The sequence below is a fragment of the Alternaria infectoria genome (assembly GCF_024043175.1).
Source record: "Alternaria infectoria strain BMP 0036 chromosome Unknown scaffold_13, whole genome shotgun sequence".
Lineage (NCBI taxonomy): Eukaryota > Fungi > Ascomycota > Dothideomycetes > Pleosporales > Pleosporaceae > Alternaria > Alternaria infectoria.
In genome coordinates, this window is record NW_026250702.1 from 548,873 (window position 1) to 571,604 (window position 22,732).

The 22,732-nt window shown below is 53.1% G+C and overlaps 10 protein-coding genes across 10 annotated transcripts; 5 read left to right on the forward strand and 5 right to left on the reverse strand.

Annotated features, from left to right (window-relative positions):
* Nucleotides 1-251: 251 nt before the first annotated feature.
* J4E92_007686 (uncharacterized protein) lies at nt 252-1,057 on the forward strand (the record flags this gene model as incomplete). The annotated part of the gene is made up of 2 exons (XM_051499049.1): nt 252-369; nt 456-1,057. The coding sequence occupies 2 exons, from the start codon at nt 252-254 to the stop codon at nt 1,055-1,057; spliced, it is 720 nt and encodes a 239-aa protein (XP_051350784.1).
* A 1,737-nt stretch (nt 1,058-2,794) lies between these two features.
* Nucleotides 2,795-4,623, forward strand: J4E92_007687 (uncharacterized protein; the record flags this gene model as incomplete). Its single annotated transcript, XM_051499050.1, has 4 exons — nt 2,795-2,980; nt 3,041-3,234; nt 3,304-3,696; nt 3,792-4,623. 4 exons carry the CDS (start codon nt 2,795-2,797, stop codon nt 4,621-4,623), a joined length of 1,605 nt encoding a protein of 534 aa, XP_051350785.1.
* A 116-nt stretch (nt 4,624-4,739) lies between these two features.
* On the reverse strand, nt 4,740-6,736 carry J4E92_007688 (uncharacterized protein; the record flags this gene model as incomplete). Its single annotated transcript, XM_051499051.1, has 2 exons — nt 4,740-6,193; nt 6,322-6,736. 2 exons carry the CDS (start codon nt 6,734-6,736, stop codon nt 4,740-4,742), a joined length of 1,869 nt encoding a protein of 622 aa, XP_051350786.1.
* A 663-nt stretch (nt 6,737-7,399) lies between these two features.
* Nucleotides 7,400-8,581, reverse strand: J4E92_007689 (uncharacterized protein; the record flags this gene model as incomplete). The annotated part of the gene is made up of 1 exon (XM_051499052.1): nt 7,400-8,581. One exon carries the CDS (start codon nt 8,579-8,581, stop codon nt 7,400-7,402), a length of 1,182 nt encoding a protein of 393 aa, XP_051350787.1.
* Nucleotides 8,582-9,284: 703 nt separating this feature from the next.
* Nucleotides 9,285-10,943, reverse strand: J4E92_007690 (uncharacterized protein; the record flags this gene model as incomplete). The annotated part of the gene is made up of 5 exons (XM_051499053.1): nt 9,285-9,675; nt 9,724-10,418; nt 10,470-10,547; nt 10,600-10,725; nt 10,779-10,943. The coding sequence occupies 5 exons, from the start codon at nt 10,941-10,943 to the stop codon at nt 9,285-9,287; spliced, it is 1,455 nt and encodes a 484-aa protein (XP_051350788.1).
* A 268-nt stretch (nt 10,944-11,211) lies between these two features.
* On the forward strand, nt 11,212-11,843 carry J4E92_007691 (uncharacterized protein; the record flags this gene model as incomplete). Its single annotated transcript, XM_051499054.1, has 2 exons — nt 11,212-11,627; nt 11,678-11,843. 2 exons carry the CDS (start codon nt 11,212-11,214, stop codon nt 11,841-11,843), a joined length of 582 nt encoding a protein of 193 aa, XP_051350789.1.
* Nucleotides 11,844-12,588: 745 nt separating this feature from the next.
* J4E92_007692 (uncharacterized protein) lies at nt 12,589-13,653 on the reverse strand (the record flags this gene model as incomplete). Its single annotated transcript, XM_051499055.1, has 1 exon — nt 12,589-13,653. One exon carries the CDS (start codon nt 13,651-13,653, stop codon nt 12,589-12,591), a length of 1,065 nt encoding a protein of 354 aa, XP_051350790.1.
* Nucleotides 13,654-14,380: 727 nt separating this feature from the next.
* Nucleotides 14,381-15,383, reverse strand: J4E92_007693 (uncharacterized protein; the record flags this gene model as incomplete). Its single annotated transcript, XM_051499056.1, has 5 exons — nt 14,381-14,494; nt 14,545-14,615; nt 14,666-14,907; nt 14,964-15,270; nt 15,323-15,383. The coding sequence occupies 5 exons, from the start codon at nt 15,381-15,383 to the stop codon at nt 14,381-14,383; spliced, it is 795 nt and encodes a 264-aa protein (XP_051350791.1).
* Nucleotides 15,384-16,762: 1,379 nt separating this feature from the next.
* J4E92_007694 (uncharacterized protein) lies at nt 16,763-17,294 on the forward strand (the record flags this gene model as incomplete). Its single annotated transcript, XM_051499057.1, has 4 exons — nt 16,763-16,893; nt 16,949-17,014; nt 17,131-17,196; nt 17,243-17,294. 4 exons carry the CDS (start codon nt 16,763-16,765, stop codon nt 17,292-17,294), a joined length of 315 nt encoding a protein of 104 aa, XP_051350792.1.
* Nucleotides 17,295-19,003: 1,709 nt separating this feature from the next.
* On the forward strand, nt 19,004-20,812 carry J4E92_007695 (uncharacterized protein; the record flags this gene model as incomplete). Its single annotated transcript, XM_051499058.1, has 3 exons — nt 19,004-19,718; nt 19,770-20,252; nt 20,301-20,812. 3 exons carry the CDS (start codon nt 19,004-19,006, stop codon nt 20,810-20,812), a joined length of 1,710 nt encoding a protein of 569 aa, XP_051350793.1.
* Nucleotides 20,813-22,732: the final 1,920 nt, after the last annotated feature.

Sequence of the window (22,732 nt, forward strand, 5' to 3'; positions counted from 1 at the left end):
AGTTGTCCAGGTGACGTGAAAGGGTAAACCTTGGTCGGCATACCACCAGGCTGACAGTCAACCAATCGCAGCACGGGCCGTTGCACAACAGCTGGGGAAGGCGCGACGGGCAACAGCCACTTTCGATTTCTTTCCATACGCCACGCCGCACACACTGAAACGCTTCAGTCGCGAGTTATATGGGCAGAGGCATTGTCTGCACCGGAATACACCACGCGAACCGCTTTCATCCAAACCTCTACGAGCCCGGAATGGCGACGCAGACGCTGCACGGCTCCTGCGCGTGCGGACGCAACCGCTATGTCATTGAGATGCCGACACAGCAGATCCGCCAGGCCGAGCTGCGATACGACAATACCTCTGCGTCACGTAAGTACACGCCCAGTGTTGTGCAGCCCAAGTCTGCTTTGGGTTGCCGCGCGCTACTCTCCAACACGGTGCTAACAAGACTCTAGGACACCACTCAGCGAACCCCCTCACCCTCTGGCTCCGCGTCCCTCTGCCATGGTACACCTCGGCGACGTTTGCCCAATACCCCGACGAGACGCGCCTGAGCATCAAGCGCAGCTTCGTCAACCCCTACACTTCGAATACCCGCCGCCAGTTCTGCGGATACTGCGGCACACAGCTCTCGTCATGGAATGAGCGGACGAGAGACGAGGCCGAGCACATCTCCCTGACCGTCGGCAGCCTGCTCGACGAAGACCAAGACATGCTCGGCGAACTCGGCTTCCTGCCCAGCAGCAGCGAGAGCAGCGACGACGAGGACGAGACTTCCGCCGCCGGACCCTCACGGACAAACCGCTCGCGTACAGTCGTCCGCTCAGAACCGCAATCGCGAGGTGCGCCCTGGTTCGAAGAGATTGTGCGCAACACCCGCCTGGGCCGCTTCAAGCAGCAGCGCGGCGGACACTCCGAGAGCGGCGTGCATGTTGAGTGGGAAGTCACCGAGTGGACCGAGGGCGACGACAACGGCGACGAGGGCAGCGCGACGCCTAGCAAGCGGAAGATTGGCGACGTGGACGATGCCGAGGATACCGAGATGCGCAGCGCGTGAGCCTACTTTCTTTCACACGGAATGAGTTGGATTTGAAGATGGATTGAATATGTCACTAGAAACGGATATCGCTCACGCGTAAATGAGAACGAAACGTATGTAATCACTGGACCTCTGGCAGAGCGACATGACATGGGATACGGAGTTGAAGGTGCGTTTGTTTATTTGTGTACAGTATCTAAGAAATATAGGCGTAATACGGTCAACTACAAAACAACAAACATAGCATATAGCGCATGTCACTACAGCCTTCCTATCCGGCGCATGTCACCTAAAAAGCTGTGGTGACAATGCACTGGACGTGGGTGGACCAATCTACTTTCTTTTTCGCTGAAAACATCTGTACTTCCCGACCGCACAGCCATTGTCAGCGTATCACGCCTTGTTTCTCCATGGATCTCGAATTTACGCCCCAATGTCACTGCATCGCACGGTATCAAGTCGCACGACCAATGGAGCCGATTAGGACGCGTGGGGTATAGCACGGGCGTAAGCGGCTCGATCATGGCGCCGTCTCCCGTCCTGTGGACGACACCCATCACACCACCATCTAGGCACTGACATGGAGAGAGCAGAACGAGAAACCGTCGCATCTCAACTCTATTGTTCCACTAATCTTGCGAGTCTGAAAAAAAGAACATTCTAACAACAACTCCCGATCTCACCTCCAAACCTCCAAAACCCGTCGGAGGTAATCACTTATCTCGCCTTACGCCACCTCGTTACACAAGCCATGCAAGATATCTCCGCATTCCCCAAGTCCGCAGCATATCCGCCTATCTCCCGGGATGTGCCTCTCCACCAAACCTCACTTACCCTTCTCCCCATTGGTCAAATTTACGTTCCTGCACCACATTCCCGGGATCGTTGGTTATCTTACACCCCTGGTCCACCATCGCTCGCCTGAGGTTCTCTTATCAGTTCGACATGCATGACTGCGACACAACGTGATTAGTGTACGCTGATGTCTGATATCCGTCACCCGTCTCCACGGTATCCATTTCAGCTGCGGGAGTGCGGAGATGGTCGGATGCTCGCACGTTGTACTATAGTATGTAGGTCAGACTTTTTTGGGAAGGGTTTGCTTCGCTGGGGCTGACTTTTGGGCGTGACGGCCGTGACCGGGGCGTAGAGACGGCATCTAGCATTGGGCTATGGGTACACTTAGTGCGTACGGAAGTCGCATGGGTGCTGGTAGGGCTGCTTTATCTGCCCGTCTTGGAAATGTTGTCGCGTCGCTTAGCACACGTACTTACGTGTAGATGTCACTGTTATGTTTGACACAACACAACGTAACGACAGAGATAGAGGCGTGCGAAGTCGCGGGCCGTCATAAGAGTAAGATGTGAATTGCACATTTCCTTCCTTCTTCCTCTGTGTCGTTACACTCTTCTCAGCTAGGTTCATCGTCCTCTCTTTCGCCATCGTTCTTTGCTTCCTTATCTCTTGGGCGGGACGTTTGCTTGTACGATTCCCGCGTAGGACCGTTTGATCTGCGATCGACACGGCGAGTCCACTCGATTGCTCACTCGCTTAGACTTGATCGATTGGTGGTATTAATCTCCGGTTGGCCGTGTCTAGACAGAGAAGAGGGTTGTTGACGTTGCGACGGGTCTTATCGCTTTTGCGTGTCTCCTAGTCATTAACGACCTCCTGCATACGCATTGCATCACGTCGCAATAGCAAAACTTTCACGGTTACTGGCGTATCGTTCACGCTGTACTACCGCTTCCGAAGATGGACATAGATAAGAAGTCTGCTGAGAAGTCGAGACCGGAGGATGTCGATGAAGCGACAGGCGTTGGCGAAGTCCTAAACGCGTCGGGTCACAAACAGGAACTTGAGAGGAATTTCAGTTTATTGAGTATCTGTGCGATTGGAATCACGACGGGGAATGTTTGGGCTGCGTTGGGAGGGTCTATCGTACGTCTGTCCTCTTCTCTGGTACGAATTGATGGGATAGAAGATGCTAACCTTGCCTAGGTCATTGCGCTCTACAATGGCGGCCCAGCAGGTGTCATCTACGAGTTCATCGCCGTGGCATGTTGCTACTTCATGATCGCGGCGTGTATCGCAGAGATGGCATCTGCAATTCCCTCATCAGCGGGTGTGTACCACTGGGCTTCCGTCACAGGCGGAGCCAGATTCGGTAAGGTAATCGGGTTCTACGCTGGCTGGTACGTATCACCCAACCTAATCCAACAAATGATATGATATAAGAGAAGAGCACAACTAACACAACACAGGTGGAACGCTCTAGGTTGGATTTTCGGCACAGCATCCATCTCCTCCATCCTCGCCAACCAAATCATCTCCATGTACGGTCTCTTCCACCCCGGCTACGCCTTCGAGCGCTGGCACGTCTTCATCGCCTACCTCATCATCACCTGGCTCGCCTGCTTCGTCGTCATGTTCGCTAATCGCGCGCTGCCTAAACTAACAAACATTGGTCTCTTCTTCATCCTCATGGGTGTGTTCGTTACCATCATGGTCTGCGCCATCATGCCTAGTAGAACCGGAAAAGGGTACGCGAGCAACGAGTTTGTGTGGAAAGATTGGCAGAACCAGGCGGGGTGGAAGAGCGATGGATTTGTGTTTTGCGCGGGCATGTTGAATGGGGCTTTTGCTGTGGGGACGCCGTGAGTTTATTCATCCTATCCCATCCCCTTCCATTCCCCCATCTCAATAACCAACCAACCAAAGAATTCAAATGTCATACTAACAACCACCCCAGCGACTGCGTATCCCACCTCGCAGAAGAACTCCCCTCCCCCCGCACCAACATCCCCAAAGCCATCCTCGCGCAATACACCGTCGGTTTCCTAACCGCCCTCCTCTACCTCATCACAATCTTCTACGCCGTAAACGACCTCGACACGCTCTTCTCGAACCCCTGGCCCTTTCCCCTCGCCGAGCTCTACCGGCAGGCCACAAACACGCACGGCGGCTCCCTCGGCCTCTTACTCGTCATCTTCGTCCCGACGTTCTGCACGAATATTGGGTGTTATATTACGTCTGGCCGCATGCTGTGGACGCTGGGACGGGATGACGCGACGCCGTTTAGCAAGTGGGTGGGTAAGGTGGATAGGAAGTGGGAGAATCCGTTTAATGCTACGCTGGCTTGTGGGGGTATCAACACAATCCTCGGATGCATATACATCGGTAGCTCCACAGCCTTCTCCGCCTTCGTAGGCTCCTTCATCGTGCTATCGTCGATGTCGTACCTCGCGTTCATCCTACCCAACATCCTCACTCGGCGCCGCCACGTTATCTCCGGCCCGTTTACCATGCCCACGCCGGTGTTTTACACTGTGGCGAGTATAGCGTGTGGGTACATGGTTGTGTGGATACCGATATACTGCTTCCCGTTCGCGGTGCCGTTTGATACTACGACGATGAACTATACGAGTGCGTTGGTGGGCGGGGTTACGATTCTGCTGGGGGGCTGGTATGTGTGGATAAGGAAGAGGGGGTATGTTGGGCCGAGGCGGTTGGTGGAGACGTTGGGGAATGGCGAGGCTACGATTGTGGGTGTGGAGGGGGGCAGTGGTGTGGAGAAGGTTTGATTGTTGGTGTGATTGGGGAGTGAAGGGTTGTATTATAGAAAGACTCTTCCATCATAAGACTTGTTTTCATGTAAGAGATAGATTCGGCTTGCATTGTTGAAAGAGATGGGACTGTACTACCATAAAACCTGCCATGTCGTCCGACTAAATCCGACTATCTGGCTAAACGCCTCGTCTCTCTTCTCGACTTCATGCAAGATCCACTCACGGCCATCCCTATCCAGGAAACGCAGATCTCTATCGCATTCCTTGAGGACCTTGATCATCTTCTCCACATATCGGTCTTGCTTCTCCAGTTGGTTGATCTGTACATATGGCAGTGAGAAGCGGACTTCATGTGGCGGACGATTCGCGACGAAGCGCACTCCCGTTGCGTTGATGATAAGGTGTCCGGGCGTTTTGTCGAATTGTGAGCGGTAGGAGGCGAAGTCTTGGTTGGATGGTGAGGCGGAGTCTTTGAGATCATTTGTGTACTTTAGATCCGTTGCTTTGGCGCTGGTGTTCTGCTTCTCGGTGATTACACGAAGGCCTTCGGCTTGTATGTACTGAATTGCCCATTCAGCATGCGTTGGGATATTCCAGAGCAGCCGCTTAGATGGCGAGACAAGCAGGCGGTAATTCGGAAAGTTGACCGAGACGGGGAAGAGGCAGAAGAAAGTGAAACCAGCAGAAAACGTAGACATCTTGATGATTAGCCAAAGAGGCGTGAAGACCGTGATGAGAATGGCGTTAGTCATAACGACGATAACAGCCAGCGTGCGCATTGGTTTCCTCCACTCATAGAAGTTGCGGACACTTTCGAAGAAGTTGGCCAGGTCGGCCAGTTGAACCATAAGCCAAGGACCAAGGTCTTGAAGCAGATCGTGTGCCCAGTTCTCGTCGCCTTGTTTCTCGATGAACTCGGTAAGTGACAATGCCGTTCTCTCCACGTCTTCTCTGTGTTCAATGTCTTCACGGAGGTCTTGGATGGACTGTCCGTGCCAGCGTCGCTCGACGACCAGATACAGTAGCGCTGACATCATGCCTGGTAGTAGTAGGTTGAAATACCAAAGGACTAGGTAAATCACCAAGTACTTTGTTGTCTCGAGAGGTTTCTCCCACCGATATACGCGACGCGTGGTCATGATGAACTCCTGGAAAGGCGATGTCGCAACGATAAGGCGCTCGATATTCGGCATAATTGTCTCTTTGCTAGGGGTTGGCGGGTCGGATCCGTAGCCTATATACTGACCTCCGTATCGGTGAGCGTAGTAGTCTAATAAGTGCGAACCATATGTTCTCCAGTCAGTGAAGCCGCGGCCTCCGGCATCTTGCTTCTCGAAATCAGATCTTGGCTTGAGCACCGCGGTGTCTCGAGGAAGGACCCTAATCTTTGTCACATGCCGATCTAGTGACCATCTGACATAGATGCTCTGTCTTTGGTTGAGCATGTCAGCGAAAGTTTGCTGGGCCTGCGCCTTCGCATCCGTAGTCGTAGCTTGTTCTATCGCAGCCGCGGCATTGACCAAATCAACTTCCTGGCCATGAGGCACTTCGCTCACAGCTATGTTTGCTGCGACTTCTTGGTTTCCTGGAAGTCTTCAGTCAGCGAAACATGTACTATGCGCGTGAAGGTGAAATTCTGCTCCATCTGGCGCGGTGGGAACATGCGTATTCCTCCTGGCTTTGGCGTTTACATCTGAAACAAAGGTCGCTTACCTTGACACCATCCCTTAGATTTCACCGTATCAATCGGATTATGCAGGAGGTCCTTGAAAGTATGTTTCTCTGAGGCCGTGGACTTGTGATCGAGACGTGACTTCGACTGCTTTCCTTCCGTCGTATCGACCAGCACCAGCGAATCAGGATCAGGCTCATCGACTTCATGTTCAGCCTTTGCAATATGCAAAGTCTTTCTGATCTTGACACCGGCGATGTGTTTCTTTTGGCGAACCTTGTTGACTATCCTGCTAGTGGATGATACAGGCGACGGATCGCGTGGGTGAGGTGTGTCGTCATTGCTACTTTCGGAGCGACTTCCGGTTACTTCGATCTGACCTTGATACGTGATATGTGACCGATCCAGTCCAATATCGAGCTCATCGACCTGGCGAAACTCTTTGTCGATGTCCATGGTGGCGCTATGCCTCAGTTAGTCAAGCGCGACGTGCGTAGGCTACATTAGCAGGTATGTGACGATGTAACAATGTTGCATGGATCGCAAGTGCGTATTTGAATTGGTTTCTCAGGTTCAGTGACAACAGGTGAGTCTGTAGAGGCTGCCATTGTGCCCTTCTCCAAGTACGCTGGCACGGCTGGTTACGTTTGCTCATCGAACAAGCACCGCGGAGCACAGGGCGGCGACGTCATAGCGTCAGCCGCAACCAGGAAAATGAACCCGTGGCGTGAACGAGAGGCAGAAACTGCTGAAAGCAAAGTTGATGAGTGTCTAGAATGTTGCGATCGCGTTTTCGTGTTCAGCTGAGGTCTAGAACCTTGTTAGGACCCTGATTACATTGAATCCTGGATGGCGGATCTATCGGCAGGGAAAGTGCGTACAACCCTGAGGCGGGGCAAGGCTGAACATGACAACCAGTCCGCATCGAGCAATCGATACATACATTCAACGCAGTAATGATTCTGGTACAAAATGGGTCTTTCATCAAAGTAAAATACATACACAATTACATACATTGACCACCTGGGTAGTGTACAACGCCTTTGCTCTGTCGAATGCATAGACCAAACTCACCATCTAATGTCCATCGTCTTTCCTTGGCCACCAGTCGTTGTGAACCTATCGCTTCCAGAATCCCCAAGACTCCAAGTCATGCAGACTATTACGGGTATCATCCCATTCACGCCTATCAGCAAGCATAGCGTCCAAACGACCAATGTCGACTTCCACGCCTAACAAGCGCAAGCTCTGTTCCTCGATAGCCTTCGCAATGCGCTGCCAGGCTCGTCCATGAGAGAGCCGGTTCTCCCACCTCGTGCAGTAATCACACATATACTGCACGACGAAGATATGCAACAGCTCGTGTAAGATACAACCAATGCGTTCTTCAGCGAGTGTTTTACCTTGACGTACATACTCGGATTTGATGTAGCAACGGCGGGTTGGATGCAGCCGGATGGTGGAGCGGTCATGTCCATCCTTAGGCTTGAGTTCGGCATCGCCCAACAATCCGTCATTTTTGTCCAGCTCTTTTGTGTTCCATTGAACTTCAAGGTCTTTGATAGCACCAAAGAAGAACAACTCGTTGAGCTGCTCAACCATCCACGTCGTAAGAAAGTCCGTCTCTTTGCCACGGACGTCCTCCTTGGCCAACATCTCAAGTGCACGAGTGCGCTCCCAGGATGACTTCCATTGATCAAGTGCCTTCTCTTGTTTCTTGTCCATGTCTTTCTGCGCCCTGGAGAAGTATTCGATGGTGCACTTGGCAAGCGACAGGCTCTCGTAAGGTGGATTTCCGAAACCGCCGTCTAGTTTGGGCCTCGAACCGACTTTGACGACGACATCATCCTTTTTGTGTTGAATGTGGCAAGAGTATGGCCAGTTGAAGTACAGGTGTTCCGCGTGCTCATCGCACGAACAGTGTTGGTCGTACTGTGACTTGACGAGTCTTGCACCGAGCAAGTATTGATCTTCATTGTTCCTAGTCATCATCGAGCTTCGGTCCGGGGAGATATCGATCTGTTTCTCTTTCTCGCTCTTGTCCTCGCTCTTGTCCTCGCTCTTATCCTCGCTCTTATCCTCGCTCTTATCCTCGCTCTTATCCTCGCTCTTGTCCCCGCTCTTATCCTCGCTCTTGTCTTGCTTATCGGAAGGTGCTGCAGAAACCTCTGGTGTAATCTTAGCAGCGGCCAAGATTGCTTCGGACTTCTGTCGCGATTCAGACCACCGTAGGTACTCGAGTGCCACCATCGAACCTGCAGTGAGAGTTGCCATGATGGCGACCGCGGTGGTTCTGTCCATGGCTGGAAGGGGGCGTAAATGATGGTAAAACAAGAGGTAAGAAGTTATAAATCAAGATCCGGCCATATCTTATACACGGAAAGGCTAGACCCCGTACCTCGACCGCCGAATGCCGCAGGCTTGTTTGCTGTTAGACTAGACCCTCTCTTACACGGTATCCTCTGCAAAGATGTGATAGCCCCATGGCCAGGTGATGGCGTCCCCCACTTGAACATGCAGACTAGACAAACAATAGGCCTGTATCAAGAGAAACTATATCACCTCTTCCGTTTCCATGGCTCAATGTGAATTCCCTGTCACATAACGAAGCTCAACGTGACCAACGAGGCTTCCGCAAGATATCCGCTTATTTGCAAACGGCTCCCAAAGGAGGCAAGAATCGCAGGCAAGAGCGGGAATTCTGAGTCTCAAGCGAAGAGCAGTAAACTGTGTCAGAAAACAAGAAGAAGAGAGTGCGTTTTAACCCAGTCTGTCTGAATCAAGAGCAAGTCCATATCTTTCTTCTACTTCCATATCGACCACACAGACGAACCCACGTGCACTTCATCCACAAGCAACGAGCATTTTTGAAAAAGATCTTGTCAAAATACAGTCCGGTCAAGTACTTCATACAAAAAACTACAATAGTAACCTATGCCGTCTAAAAACGCTTTCACAGCAATCATCTTACTATGCACATATTTCCCCTCCTTCCTTCGCCTGCTTATGAAAGCATCCTGCTCATATCATTCCTAATCCTGTTGTAATCGAGCAGACCCTCAATCTGGCCCACAGCCGAGACAGCAACGTCCTTGTCCCACAGCCTGTTGCGGGCGAATTGCATAACGTCCTTCTCTGTGATGCGGCCGACGACGCGCTCCACCTCCTCGGGTGATAACCGGCGGCCGGTGGTGACGATTTGGCGGCCAATGTCCTCGGCGACGGCCGTGGTGCCGTCGAGGGCGAGGAGGATCGAGGCCTTGAGTTGGGCCTTGGCGCGCTCGACTTCGGCGGAGGTGACGTTCATGGAGAGGCGGGACCACTCGCGGAGGGTGAAGTGGACGAGGTCGTCGAGCTGCGTCAGGTTGGAGCTGGTGAGGTAGATTCCCCAGAGACTAGGGTTTGTTAGCGAATATTTATAGCATCATTCGATTATGACGTACCCAGTGTCCGAGTAGCTGGTGGAGAAGCTCATGAAGCTGTTGGCGAGGGCGTTTTGCGAGACAAAGTTGCTGAGCTTGCTGCCAAGGTAGTCGGAGGTACCCATGGCACGGTCCCAGTTACCGACGATAGCCTGTGTGACGAGCGCGGTGAAGTAGTCGGGGTCGCTCCAGCTGACACCCTCAACGGCAATGGCGATATTGGCGGTGCCCATGGTGTCGTCACGGAGGCGGACCTCGGAGCCGATGAAGTCGGGCTTTGCCTTTTGCTCAGCAGCGGCGGACTTGGCGGAGTAGTCCTGGGGCTCTGAGGGGAGGTTGGCGAAGTACTTCTCGGCGAGGTCGACCAATTGCTCGTGGGGAATGCCACCAGCGCCAACGAGGACCATGCGGTCGGCGGTGTAGTTGGTCTTGATGTAGTTCTCGAGGTCGGCGCGCTGGATGCTCTGGATGTTCTCCTTGGGTCCGAGGATGGTGCGGCCGAGGGGCTGGCCCTGGAAAGCGGTGGCGTGTAGGTGGTCGAAGACAACCTCCTCGAGCTGCTTGTCCACCTCTTCCTGTTCGCGGAGGATGACATCACGCTCGCGCTCGATGGCCTGGGCCTCGAGCTTGGAGTTCTGGAGGATATCGGAGAGAATGTCGACGGCGGCGGGGACATCGTTGTTGAAGGCCTTGGCGTAGTAGACGGTGTTCTCGCGCTGTTTTGGTCAGTATCCGGCCCTGGGAATGATTCGTTCCGTATGACGTACCGAGGTGTAGGCGTTGAGGTGGCCGCCCATGTTTTCTATCTCGAGCTCCAACTGTTGCTGTGTGCGCTTCTGGGTTCCCTGTGCCATGCATCAGCGTGCTGTCCCGGCCATTGCCATTGAGTGTCCGTACCTTGAAGGCAAGGTGCTCCAGGAAGTGGGCAGTGCCGTTGGTCCTGTCCGTCTCGGCGCGGCTTCCAGCGTCAATCCAGACACCGACTGTCGAAGTCTGGGCCCACGGGGAGTGCTCGGTAGCGATCTGCGCAGGCGGGTCAATTGCAGTCCTGTATCCTCCTACAGTGGCGGGCATACCGTGAAGCCGTTTCCGAGGGTGGTCGACTCGGTCTTCGCGCCGTAGGCCACGGGCGTGGCCAGGCCGCGGGTCAGAGGCGAGGCCCGCGATGATTTGACGGCGTTGATGGCGGAGCGCGAGCGCATGCTGCGCTGCAGGTTGAGGGCGAGCTGGCGGGAGGCCATTGCGTCTGCTCGCTGTGCAGGGGATGGGAGATGGGGCGGTGATGGGTTGGGGTGGATGTCGATACGTCCAGCTGCAGCGCGGCCTAGGTGAGGTGGATGAGTTTCGTCAAATCTGCGATCACGGGACTTTCCGGCTGCCACCGCTGGCCAATGAGGGCGGCAGGGACGTCAGCAATCGACATCCGAGGCATTGTCGTCAACTACGACTGCGATCCCGATATTGCTTCTTGCGACCTCCACGACCTCAATCAGACAGTCAGACTGCACAATGGCCTCCGTCATGCGTCCCGGCCTCCTCAGGCAAGCTTGCCCGCCCACCCAGGCCTCGCAGCGCATGCTGTCCACCGCGACCTCGACCCTCAACCGCCCGCTCGCCCAGTCGCTGCGACCAGCATTCCAGCGCTCAGCCATCCCCCAGTCGACCCGCATCGCCGCCTTCCACGCCACACAGCGCAACCAGATCCTGCCGCCGCTGCCCCAGAAGATCATCGGAACCACCAACGACCCCGTCCCCGTGCCAGACCCCGATTACGCCCACGGCAGCTACCACTGGAGCTTTGAGAGGATCGTCTCAGCCGGTCTGATTCCCTTGACCATTGCGCCCTTCGCTGCTGGATCGCTGAACCCGCTGTCCGACTCGATTCTCTGCGCTCTCCTGGTAGTCCACTCGCATATTGGATTTGAGTATGTAGATCGAAATTGTATCTTGAGTTACAGTGGCTAATATATCACAGGTCCTGCATCATCGACTACTTCCCCACCAAGCGTGTTCCCCTCGTTCGAAAGTCTGCTATGTGGGCTCTCCGCGCCGGAACTGTCGCATTGGGTCTTGCCCTTTACTCTTTCGAGACAAATGACGTTGGTATCACCGAGGCTGTCGCGAGGTTGTGGCACGCATAGATACATTTTGGGACTTGTAATACAAATGCAGAAGCAGGGCTTTTTTCTGATTGCAATATGGTATCGTGTGGAGTGTTGTGATGCCTCTGCTTGTCGTTGTGCGTGACCTCAGCAGTCTCCGTTATTCTAGCCCCGCCCTTCTACAGGCTTGTCGAGACGAGGTCTTTGCGACCTAGGATATACAAACTTGCCTTGCATGTACACTGAGAGGTTTTGATGAGCATAGAGATCGGCTTATCTAAATGTGCAATGCCATTCGCCACTAACAAGTCAACATAGGAAAAAACTGAACAGGTCTGCAGCCTACGTTTTTGTAGTTACAGCCTACATTAACATTAAAACATACGAAGTAGGAGATCTAACGATGATGTAGGCTCTCGGCCTGTTTGTTTATTTTTTCTTGTATGAGGTGCTAAGACGTCTGTCCGACTAATGTTCAATTCATGGACTATGACTTAGGCATGTCCAGCTTACATTGCGCCGTGCTGTCATAGACATGACTCTCTTCTGGACCCCATCGAACGCTCCATCTAGTTTCAATGCTAATATCATGGCAGTCACGCGAAATCCAACTGTTACTGACCCTTTCAGCGTGATCATGTCCTCCCACCTCATACAATGGAAAAGCTGAACACCCTGGAGCCTACGTTAACCTTAGGCCACCTACTTTGTATGTTTATACCTTGATGTAGGCTCCAGGGTGTTCAGCTTTTTCCTAGGCTGACGTGCTCAGTGCTACAGCTACTTACTTGGTCTCAACCTTCCACTGCTCCCAGTACGCCTTCTTTGGGTTGAAGACCACGCCCAACACCTTCCTCATATCTTCCTCATCAACGTCCTCATTCGCTCCAAACTTCACCCTGAGCTTCTCGGGGAACTCTTGCGGCGGCACATCGTAAAAGAAGTCCATCACAGAGTCCATAATGGTAACTTTTCCCTCTGCGTTTCTCACTCCCAAAAACGTTGTTTTTTCTGGCCATAGTTTCAGCAGTGGCCCCCAGATCAACCAGGCCGTTCGACAACATCCTATTGGGCAGTATGCATTGGTCACATCGAACTCAAGATAGTTGAGGCGGATCAATGGAAGCTTCTCGCCGTTTCTGAAGAACTTGGACAGATCATCGATATAGTCATCCAAGTCGTTTGCCATATTGTCTGTCGCGCAATCATGTACCCAATTAAGACGGGCGGTGGAAACCATGCTGTCGAATTCGCCATCCTCTTCCCAAAGCGAGTGGTCGTAAGCGTATGGGCACAAGGTTTCATCGGAACGTCTGCTAATAGCTACGCTGATATTCTTAACCAGACGAGAAGCTGCATCGGAGAACAGCCACCGGTCGTGAAACGGTATATGGCTGATGTTCTCGTCTTTGCGAGCAGCATTGGAACATAGACCCGATCCTGCAAGTGGTTGCCTCTTCGTACACTGGTCCGGGAGTACGAACAAGTTCTTCCCCAGATAGACTTCTTCAGCTTCGTCGTGAACTTGCTTGCAAGTCCGCAGAATGGCCATTTCCGGGGTTCGATAAGACTTCCAGTCTTCAAAGCGCTTCTCATTCTCGATAGCGTAGTCGTCGGGCGTGTAGAAGACCTTGCCAACAACCACCAGCTCTTCGTACACCATGATTCGGAGTTCGACAGGCAAGTCGAGGAAGCGAAAGGGTGTGAAGACGCTTGTGCCCTGAGGCGTCGTGGTGGTGACTGTAGTGACTGTTGTTATGGTCGTTGTCGCGGTAGCGGTAGTTTTTGTCGTAGTGACCACCGTGGTGTTGGTGGTCTGGGCCGGTGGTAGCAAGCTGATTGCGTCCATGGCTGTTGCTTTAGCTACGGCTGACTTGAGCGTATTAGTGCTGAGTCTGCAGATGAACACGAACCCGGGCGGTAAATTCGTCGTGTGGAGGTCGAGTGGAGGTAGTATGAGGTCGACCTATGGCGGGGCTGTTAGCGTAGTAACTGCCGGCGAGAGGGTATACGAACACAGACGTTCAGTACAAGCTTTTGAGTCGCCTATGGAGGGTCGAAGAGTGAGAGTGAGAGTGGAAAAGAGAGGAAGCTGCGACCACAACCTATCTACACCACGTGCGTGACGTGACGTAAGCGGTACAATGGGGAAGGAGCACCCAGTCAACAAGCAAAATTCACTCGACACACTCAACAAGACCCCAAATAGAAGCGGATATCTTTGATTATAAGTCTTGAAGAGAATGTAGGAACAGCAAAAGAGCCAGAACGTCGTATAGCCAACATCCAGCCACACTCTAATCGCAAAATACGGCATACCAAACCAACGAGACTAGGCAGGAAAGGGACGGTATAGTGGTATAAGGGCCAAGACACCAAGGTAAAGGATGTAGACAGGATTGAGAATTTGGAGTCTAAACAAAGCGCACCCGGGGCCTGAAAGTCACACCTAGGATATACCCTCTCATGCCACTACTGTAGAAAATGATGAGTCTAGCCATCATTGACCGTTTACCAAGATGCACCAATAACCACTAACCCCTGCCATTTTTGCGTCTGTTATCGGTTTTTCGGATTTATGCCTTGGCGTCGGCGGGAGCCTCGCTGCTCTCAGCCTTGGGCGCGTCGGTGGCGGGCTCGCCGGCGGGGGCGTCACCGGAGGGCTCGGCCTCGGACGATGTCCAGAGGGTCTGATAGGAATTAGCATGTGTGTGGTAAACGGGCTGCGGACTGAACTTACGAGGTTGTCACGGAGAAGCTGCATGATGAGGGTAGAGTCCTTGTAGCTCTCCTCAGACAGGGTGTCGAGCTCTGCAGATTCGTTAGCCTTGTTCAGAACGACTACTTCGTCCTTCACGTACCAGCAATGGCGTCATCAAAAGCCTGCTTGGCGAGTTGGCAAGCCTGGTCGGGCGAGTTGAGGATCTCGTAGTAGAAAACGGAGAAGTTCAATGCGAGACCGAGACGGATGGGGTGGGTAGGAGCAAGGTTGGAGGCAGCAACATCGGTAGCAGCCTTGTAAGCCTCGAGCGACTTGTCGGCAGAGGTCTTGCGCTTGTCACCAACGGCGAACTCGGCAAGGTAACGGTGGTAGTCGCCCTTCCTGGAGAAGACATGAAGATTAGCAAACTGACTAGTCAAATGCACGTGGCGCCTTACATCTTGTGGTAGAAGACCTTGGACTCTCCGCTCTCAGCAGAGGGGATCAGGTGGCTGTCAAGGCACTCGAGGATGTCCTCGCAGATCTTGGCCAGTTCGGCCTCAATCTTCTGGCGGTACTCCTTGATCAGAGTAACCTGGGTCTCGTTGCCCTTGGACTCCTCCTTCTGCTCGATCGAGGTGACGATTCTCCAGGAGGCGCGGCGGGCACCGATGACGTTCTTATAGGCAACGGAAAGGAGATTTCGCTCCTCGACGGAGAGCTCCTGGTCTGCGGAGGCAACGGCCTTCATGTTCTCGACCATCTCTGTCACATGTCGTTAGGACACGATGCGGTGCGTTGTTTGTGGTGCGCTTACCCTCGTAACGCTCGGCCTGCTCGGCCAGCTTGGCCAGGTACACGGAGTCTTCGTAACCCATTGTGATGTGTGGTCTGTGCAAATCGCTGTTAGCTGATGTAAATCGAGTTGAAGCGCGCGACAAGTGCAACCAGTGGCTATCGCAGCTGCTCAACAGCGAGCAAGCCCCTCAATGTGCGCTATGGCCGTAATCGGAGAAAATGTCGTCTCGCTGCCGTATCTACTGTTCGCTGGCTGTCCTGTTTGTGTTGAAGGCTCGGAGTGTGCGGCAAGTGGAGATATGCCAATTGCTTGCGTGGACTCTGCACCTCACAACAGAGGCGCAAAGAGGGGCGGCTCGAGCTACCACGGGTCTCCGAAAAGAGCGCCGATACACGACACCCACGACAACAGCGGCCGAGCAACTTGAGACGAGCGATTTCGACAGCCGGCCATGCTGATGGGAAGAGCGGGCCTTGTTTACTGCGGCCGGGGGCGCAAATTGCAGCTGTCCGCGGATTCGGGGGGAGTGACGAAATGCAGTGGAGCAGCACTTACGTAGAGAAAAGTTGGTATGGAGAGGGAATGTAGGCTGCTAGAGGCGGCGGTGTGGTGTTGGCAAGAAAGTGAAGTGCAGATGTTTTGGTCAAGGGCGGCTTGTGGTTGAGTTATCAGAGGAGGGGACTTGAGAGGGAGAGAACCCGACCAGTTGACTCGTCTTGGCGTCGATCACGCCTGCCTATCCTTGGTTTCACACGGCCCAGAACTGGCGCGACCTTCTATTCTGACAGGCGAACACCATCCGCCACCGCCTCAGCGGCCCCTTCCTGGCCTGAGTAGTACCTGCTGTTGTTTACAGGCTTGCAGAGTCGCCTTGGAGACGTTGTTGTCGAGTCCCTGAACAACATGCCCCGCAGTACACCCTTTCCATGACAGCTACAAGGACCGGGCTTCACGACGAGCATTGGGCATCACGTTTGGCCTTGAGCAGCGCACATTGGCTCTGCCCCGACAATGGGTGCGATGACTGTGGACATGCCGAACACACGTTGAACGAAAAACATGCCATGCTGTTCAGAGAGCCTTGAGGTCAAGACCATGTTGTTGCAATCGTTGTAGTGATACAGACCCCGAAGTCTTCTTGTCACATGGTGCTTGTTGTGCTTTTTATGCTGAAGCAACTTTCATAATTCAACAACACATCGACAGACGTGTCTCCAACGTTACCCCTCCGGTCTTCCTAGATATACAGGCGTATTATGCGAAGAGGTCATGCGCGTACCAAACTGTCGAGTGGGCCAGGCAACGATGTTGAGACCCTTCGAAATCACGTGGCGATGACGCACTTGCACGTCCAAGCTCCCATGTCTTCCAGATGTCGAGCCATCACTCCACCTCAGCATACCAATTGCATATAACCACCCAACACCCAGCATCTCATCTCTCTACCGATCCGCCAAAATGCTTCGCACATCCATCATCAAGAGCGCGCGCTCAATTGCCGCTCCTCGCTACTTCTCCGCCTCCGCCCTCCGCATGGCTGAGGGCTCCACCGGCTCTGGGGCTTCAAGGGCTACTGGTGCCGCTGGCGGGTGAGTCTATGCTCATGAACTGTAAACCCTATATCCAGACTAACCGGTATTGTAGTGACGCTTTCACCAAGCGCGAGGCTGCCAGCGAAGAGCTCTACATCCGCCAAGAAGAGAAGGCCAAGTACGTACTCCAGCTCTGTATATCCCGATATCCCGATGATTACTTCGCACCGTTTCAGACCGAGCAACGACCCGGCACAACGTTCTGTCATAGTACAACGTGCTGACAACAAACAGGCTTCTCGCAATCAAGGACAAGCTCAAGCAGCAAAGGCAGCACATGGAGGATTTGGACAAGCACATGTCAGTAATCATAGCTTGGCGAAAGACAACACTAACAACAACACAGCGACGACGTCATTGCTGAGTCTGAGCGCTCCGGCCAGGGCGAGCAAAAGTGAGCGCGTAGCGGGTGCTCCGGACGAATATCGCGGGCCGACCCATACGTCGTGTTATACTTGCTATGATAAACAATAAAGATATCGAAAGAACATAAACTTGGCAATTGGGCTGTTGGACTTCACGGCAGATGCTTGCGTTATCTCGTACTTGCTTCTTCATCTCGTCCTTGTTCGTGTCAGAGAGAGCATGGGTCTGAATACTTCAAGGTCTCCTTCCCAGCACATATGTGGGCCTGCCATCTCAACACTCGCACCTGCCACTTTGAGGCTTGATGGGTTCTTCACCGCAGGATACTCCAAAGTTGCCCTTTTCGTTCAGTGTGCATCTGTACATCTGTACATCACGTTTCAGCATACATCAAGCGAAGTACTACCGAACGATCACGGAAACTTTCGGTATCACGCGGAAGTGCGTCACTCGCTCTGATTCGTTCGAGTAGGTTGTTTCTCGGATTATTACAACGTCAGCTCATCGAAGATCTGGAGCCCTCGGGATCCACTACATGGATACAACCCGGGATACTCCAGCCACCACCCCGCTCGAGGCTGGATCACAACTCGATATTTCCCGTTTTGTTTTTCTGCCGCGAAGGATCTGACGACAACACATCCTCGTATTCAGGCCCGCTGCTCCAGCCTCCGATATCTGGAGCAAGTGCTTACGCAGCCTCGCGCAAAGTCTGTCATCGCACAATCGGCCGGAGAGCGGAGAACGTGACTCCCTTGCGCCGACCTAGAACATAGTTCACTGCCGTGTGATATCGCTGCATCGGTATGGTCGATCATGAAATTCGGTCATCTCTCCAGCCGCATTCGCAGTGTCGAATATAGACTTTACTCCTTTTTCGCGAACATGCCGACCGTGTGAACGCCTGACTGCCTAGGCCTCCAGACCGCCGTCATTGTTAGCCCATTTCAAACGCCTTCCGTGTTCACGCAGCTAGGCGTTTTACTTTTGTTAGCGAAACAGGTACTTGGGCTTGTAATCGTGCGTGCCGCAGGGATCCCACTAGCACGTGTGGCAGATAGCCGACATCTTACCACGAACATCCCGGCTGCGATCACAACTACAAGCGACTACCCTGTGAACGTTCGAGTAACTTTCAAGATCATGCTGCGTTCTCATTTGGCCGCCGCCGTCGTCCGTTCGAATTAACCGTTGGCCCAGCCCTCTGACAACCTCCTCTTCACCCCCACCAGGTGAACCATGCTTCTTCCACAGGATGCCCCATGCCACCACCAAGTACATCCCACCCATTTCTGTATCAAGGGACAGCGAGACGACGTCATGGTAAGCATCGCTTTGACTTCGATATGGAAAACCCTGGATCTGGAATCCACCCGTTGCTCCCATCAACGAATGAAGCAAAGCTCGGAGAGTTATCGCGCCGAGAAGACTACGAAGAGACGACACTGAACCAAATTAGGTATGACGAGAGCGGGTGAGGGATCTATTCAGGGTCTTCGCTATAGCCTTGGCCACCGAGCATATATGGTCTCCTTTGTCGCTCAGCATCACCAGTTCATACATCTAGCCACTGATCTGCACTGATCTCAAACACCCAAACTTCACCGTTACTCAACTAGCTGCATAAGCTTTATTGCTCCCCAGACGCTCTAGTATAACCATCCCTCGCCAATACGAAGGTCTTCTCTCCATCAACCACCTCAGCACCAAGTCTAGCAGCTACCTCACACCAACCGCCTACATGGCGCAGTCAAGTTTGAACTCAAACAACTCACTGCCTCAATACTACGGTCAGACGCTACAAGATGGGACGATAATGGAGTCTCCCGCCATGCCAACACACCCACGAGGATCCAGCGACTCGAGGCAGGAGCTTCTACGACTGCCTGCACAGCCTCATCAAGCACATATGGACTACAACGTCGATCCCGAGTCACATAACGCGCCCGTACAACAGGCCAACAACACCTTTGGTCTCACGCCAATGCCTTCCAATCGAAAATTGGGAGGACAGGCCGACATCCGTGACTGGGACGCAACACCTCGTCCACGACGACCATCTCAACCTGTGCCTTACAGCCCAACCACACACCGTGGCCCCTACGTAGAAGACTACTCTGAAGAGGAAGACGTCGATCCCCGCGATCCTCGCGCGTACCGTCGCCCAAGCAGGAGAACGCAAGGCCCTCCCAGTGCGTACCGCAACTACCATGAGCAGAACTCCAGGTATGGGCCCATACCTAGGAATAGCGTCGACCACAACATGCAGCCTTATTACAGCGACACACCGGGCAAGCCTAACTACGAAATGTACTACCCCGATGGAGGTAACTACGGTGGACGCCGCCCTCCCATACCCTACGCAGGAGGAAGCCGAGGACCACCCAACTACCCACCTCAGGAGAGTGTAATGAGGTTGCCATGGATGATCTGGATGGGAAGTAACGCAAAGAACCGTAAGTCACCCTCCCGTCTCCACTCTCCCACATCGCTAACACATCTCGCAGACTTTGTCGCTTTCGTCGGCGAATTTGTAGGAACAACCATGTTCCTCTTCTTCGCCTTCTCCGGCACCCAAGTCGCCAACATCGACTCATCCGCCACCCCCGACTCCAACACTACGACCAACGAATCCGCTGGTTTCTCTCCCATTGTCCTGCTCTACATCGCTCTCGTCTTCGCTTTCTCTCTCATGGTAAACGTATGGGTCTTCTTCCGTATCAGCGGTGGTTTGTTCAATCCCGCCGTGACGTTCGCCATGTTGCTCTGCCGCGCTCTGTCTCCTATCCGCGCCTTCCTGCTGGTAGCAGCGCAGATCAGCGGAAGTATCTTTGCCAGTTTCCTCGTCAGCGTCTTGTTCCCCACATCCTTCAACGTGCGGACTACGTTGGGTGAGGGCACGAGTCTAGCCCAGGGTGTCTTCATCGAAGCTATTCTTACCGCCGAACTGGTCTTTACCATCTTCATGTTGGCAAAGGAGAAGCATAAAGGTATGTCCTCTCATCGTCCTCCCCTTACCACCCACTAACACCTCCCAGCTACATTCATCGCCCCCGTCGGCATTGGCCTCGCCCTCTTCATCGCAGAACTCGTCGGCGTCTACTACACCGGCGGCTCGCTCAACCCCGCCCGCTCCTTCGGCCCCTGCGTCGTAACCGGCGTCTTCGACAACGAACACTGGATCTACTGGGTGGGCCCCGCAGCCGGCGCCATCATCGCCGTCGTCTTCTACCAATTCATCAAGATACTCGAATACGAAGTCGCCAACCCCGGTCAAGACGACGACGATAAAGACCAAGAAGTCAAGGAAGTCATTGAAAAGGAGAGGGAGGGCAGCCAAGAACCTGATCTCGAAAGGGGGGATGCGGGTGGTATGACGGGTGGCATGGGCGGCGGACCCCCGGGTAACGGTCATGTTCCTCTGCCTACCGTGAGTAGTCAGCAGCGTTTGCGGGCTGTGCATAGTGTACAGGGTCTTGTTCATCAAGCGCGCAAGAAAAGGGCGCAGGAGGGGCAGGGGTTTGGGGGGAGGGGCGAGCATACGTACTAAGATACACAGGCTGAGTGCGATTACTGAAAGAGACTCCGTGTCGGAGCCTTGAAGAGAAGAGATGTGTTAATGAGGTATGAGGATCAAGAGATGGGGCTCACGCAGTTGAGTCGCGCGTTGATGGGTCACGGTAATGTGTTTATGTGGTTGGTTTACGACTCTCCTTCAAGTCTGATCTTACGAGGATACATGAGAGTGTGATTTGGTTATGGGTCATGCATGGGCTTGGGTTTGGATTTGGGTATGGGATGGGTTACGAAATTAGAATGTACAAATAGCTACGTATATAGAGCTGGGTTTGGGTATGAATGCGACGAATGGTTGCAGCCTGGCTGGCATAGCAAAAAGAATGATTGCATGTCTTTACAAGATCTTCACTACTTCTACTGTCTTTGAGTTGTAGCTATTGGAGGATTGTGAGGCATCTTCTGCATACTTCGGACCTTTGTCGCGCGTTCCAAGTCGGGGAGGAAGCCAGAACCTGGCTGTTCGATCATCAGGAGTTCCGTATCTCATCTCATTTCTCAGAACCCAATAATACAAGAGCAGTGTACAGCAATCTCCTTGTCTTACATTCTTCTTCTCAACGCCATCCTACCTACCCCCTTCTCATCCCTTCCCTTCCCAACCTCCTGCGAAGTCAACGAAAGACACATCATCAAAACTCTATCCCATCCACCCCGGTACGTCACCTCACCATCGTCCATATGCAATTCTACATTCGCATCCCCGAACCTTACCCTACACCCTTTTTCTTCACAAAACCCGTCACATCATCACAGCATGGCAAACCCACGTCTACACGATTCCGATACCGATAATACCGAACACATCCGCATGACATCAGACCTACGTACCTACCCCCAGCGAGTGACGAAAATCAGTCGTTGCAGCGTCGCCTCGTCTCGCCAAACTCAAAACCAACCCCAAACCTTGCTGATGCCGTGTGACGGACTAGTGCGAACCCAACGCCCGGGACGTTTAGGGTTTGGTATGCGAAAAGGGCTATTTTTGCGCATTAGTAAGAACGGCAGGTAGGGGTGTGGTTCTTTCACCCGTTTGCCTTAATTTCTTAACGGGGTATTGGGGGCGGCCGGTGGTTATTGGATGACGATTTGTGACGACGGGTGCGGAGGGAAGAGGAAAGGAAAGAGGAGGGGAGGGGAAGGAGAAGGAAGGTCGTTGAGGTACGCGGTATTTACGGTTTACTGCGAAGAGGTGTGTTTAGTAATGGCTCTGGGAAGAGCGGGAATGCATCGTACCGGCGTGTATATGAAGGGGCAGCTTCAACCTCGTCATACGCATTGCCTTTGGCGGTACGACGTACCTCATAGAAGCAGATCTACCCATTCACATTCACGACTACGGTCACAACGCCATCCCTACGATAGCTTGCACTCAAGACATGCATGCACCTCCGGTTCAGCTTTTGAAAAAAAAAGGAACTTATTCAGGCATTAAGTCATCTCGAATGATAAGAATGTGTCGCACTGTCTTTAACATCTTCCACTGCCATCTTCCCTTCGATCTCTCCAACTTCTTCGCCTTATACCTCTACTTCCACTTCCACTTTCCACCTCAAAGTCCGACTCTCCCGCTCGGTTGAAACAAACAGTAATCAAGAAAAAATGGTATAGCAAAGACGGGTCTCAGACCCAATCCACCCTCTCGACTTCCACCTGCATCTTGTCTCGCTCCTTCGTCTTCCTTTCCGCTCGCTCCTGGAATCGTCTTAACCAACAAAAAAGGCTTTCCTACACAGAAGTGCAGATAAGCGAATGCAAGAAGAATATATATGTGTGAGAGTGTGTTTGTGTGTGTGAACAGACAAGGAGAATATTTGTAGGTAGGTAGGTAGGTAACGATAAGTATGGAAAGACAAAGACCAACGACATGATCAGAGTAAATAGCGTGGTTGCG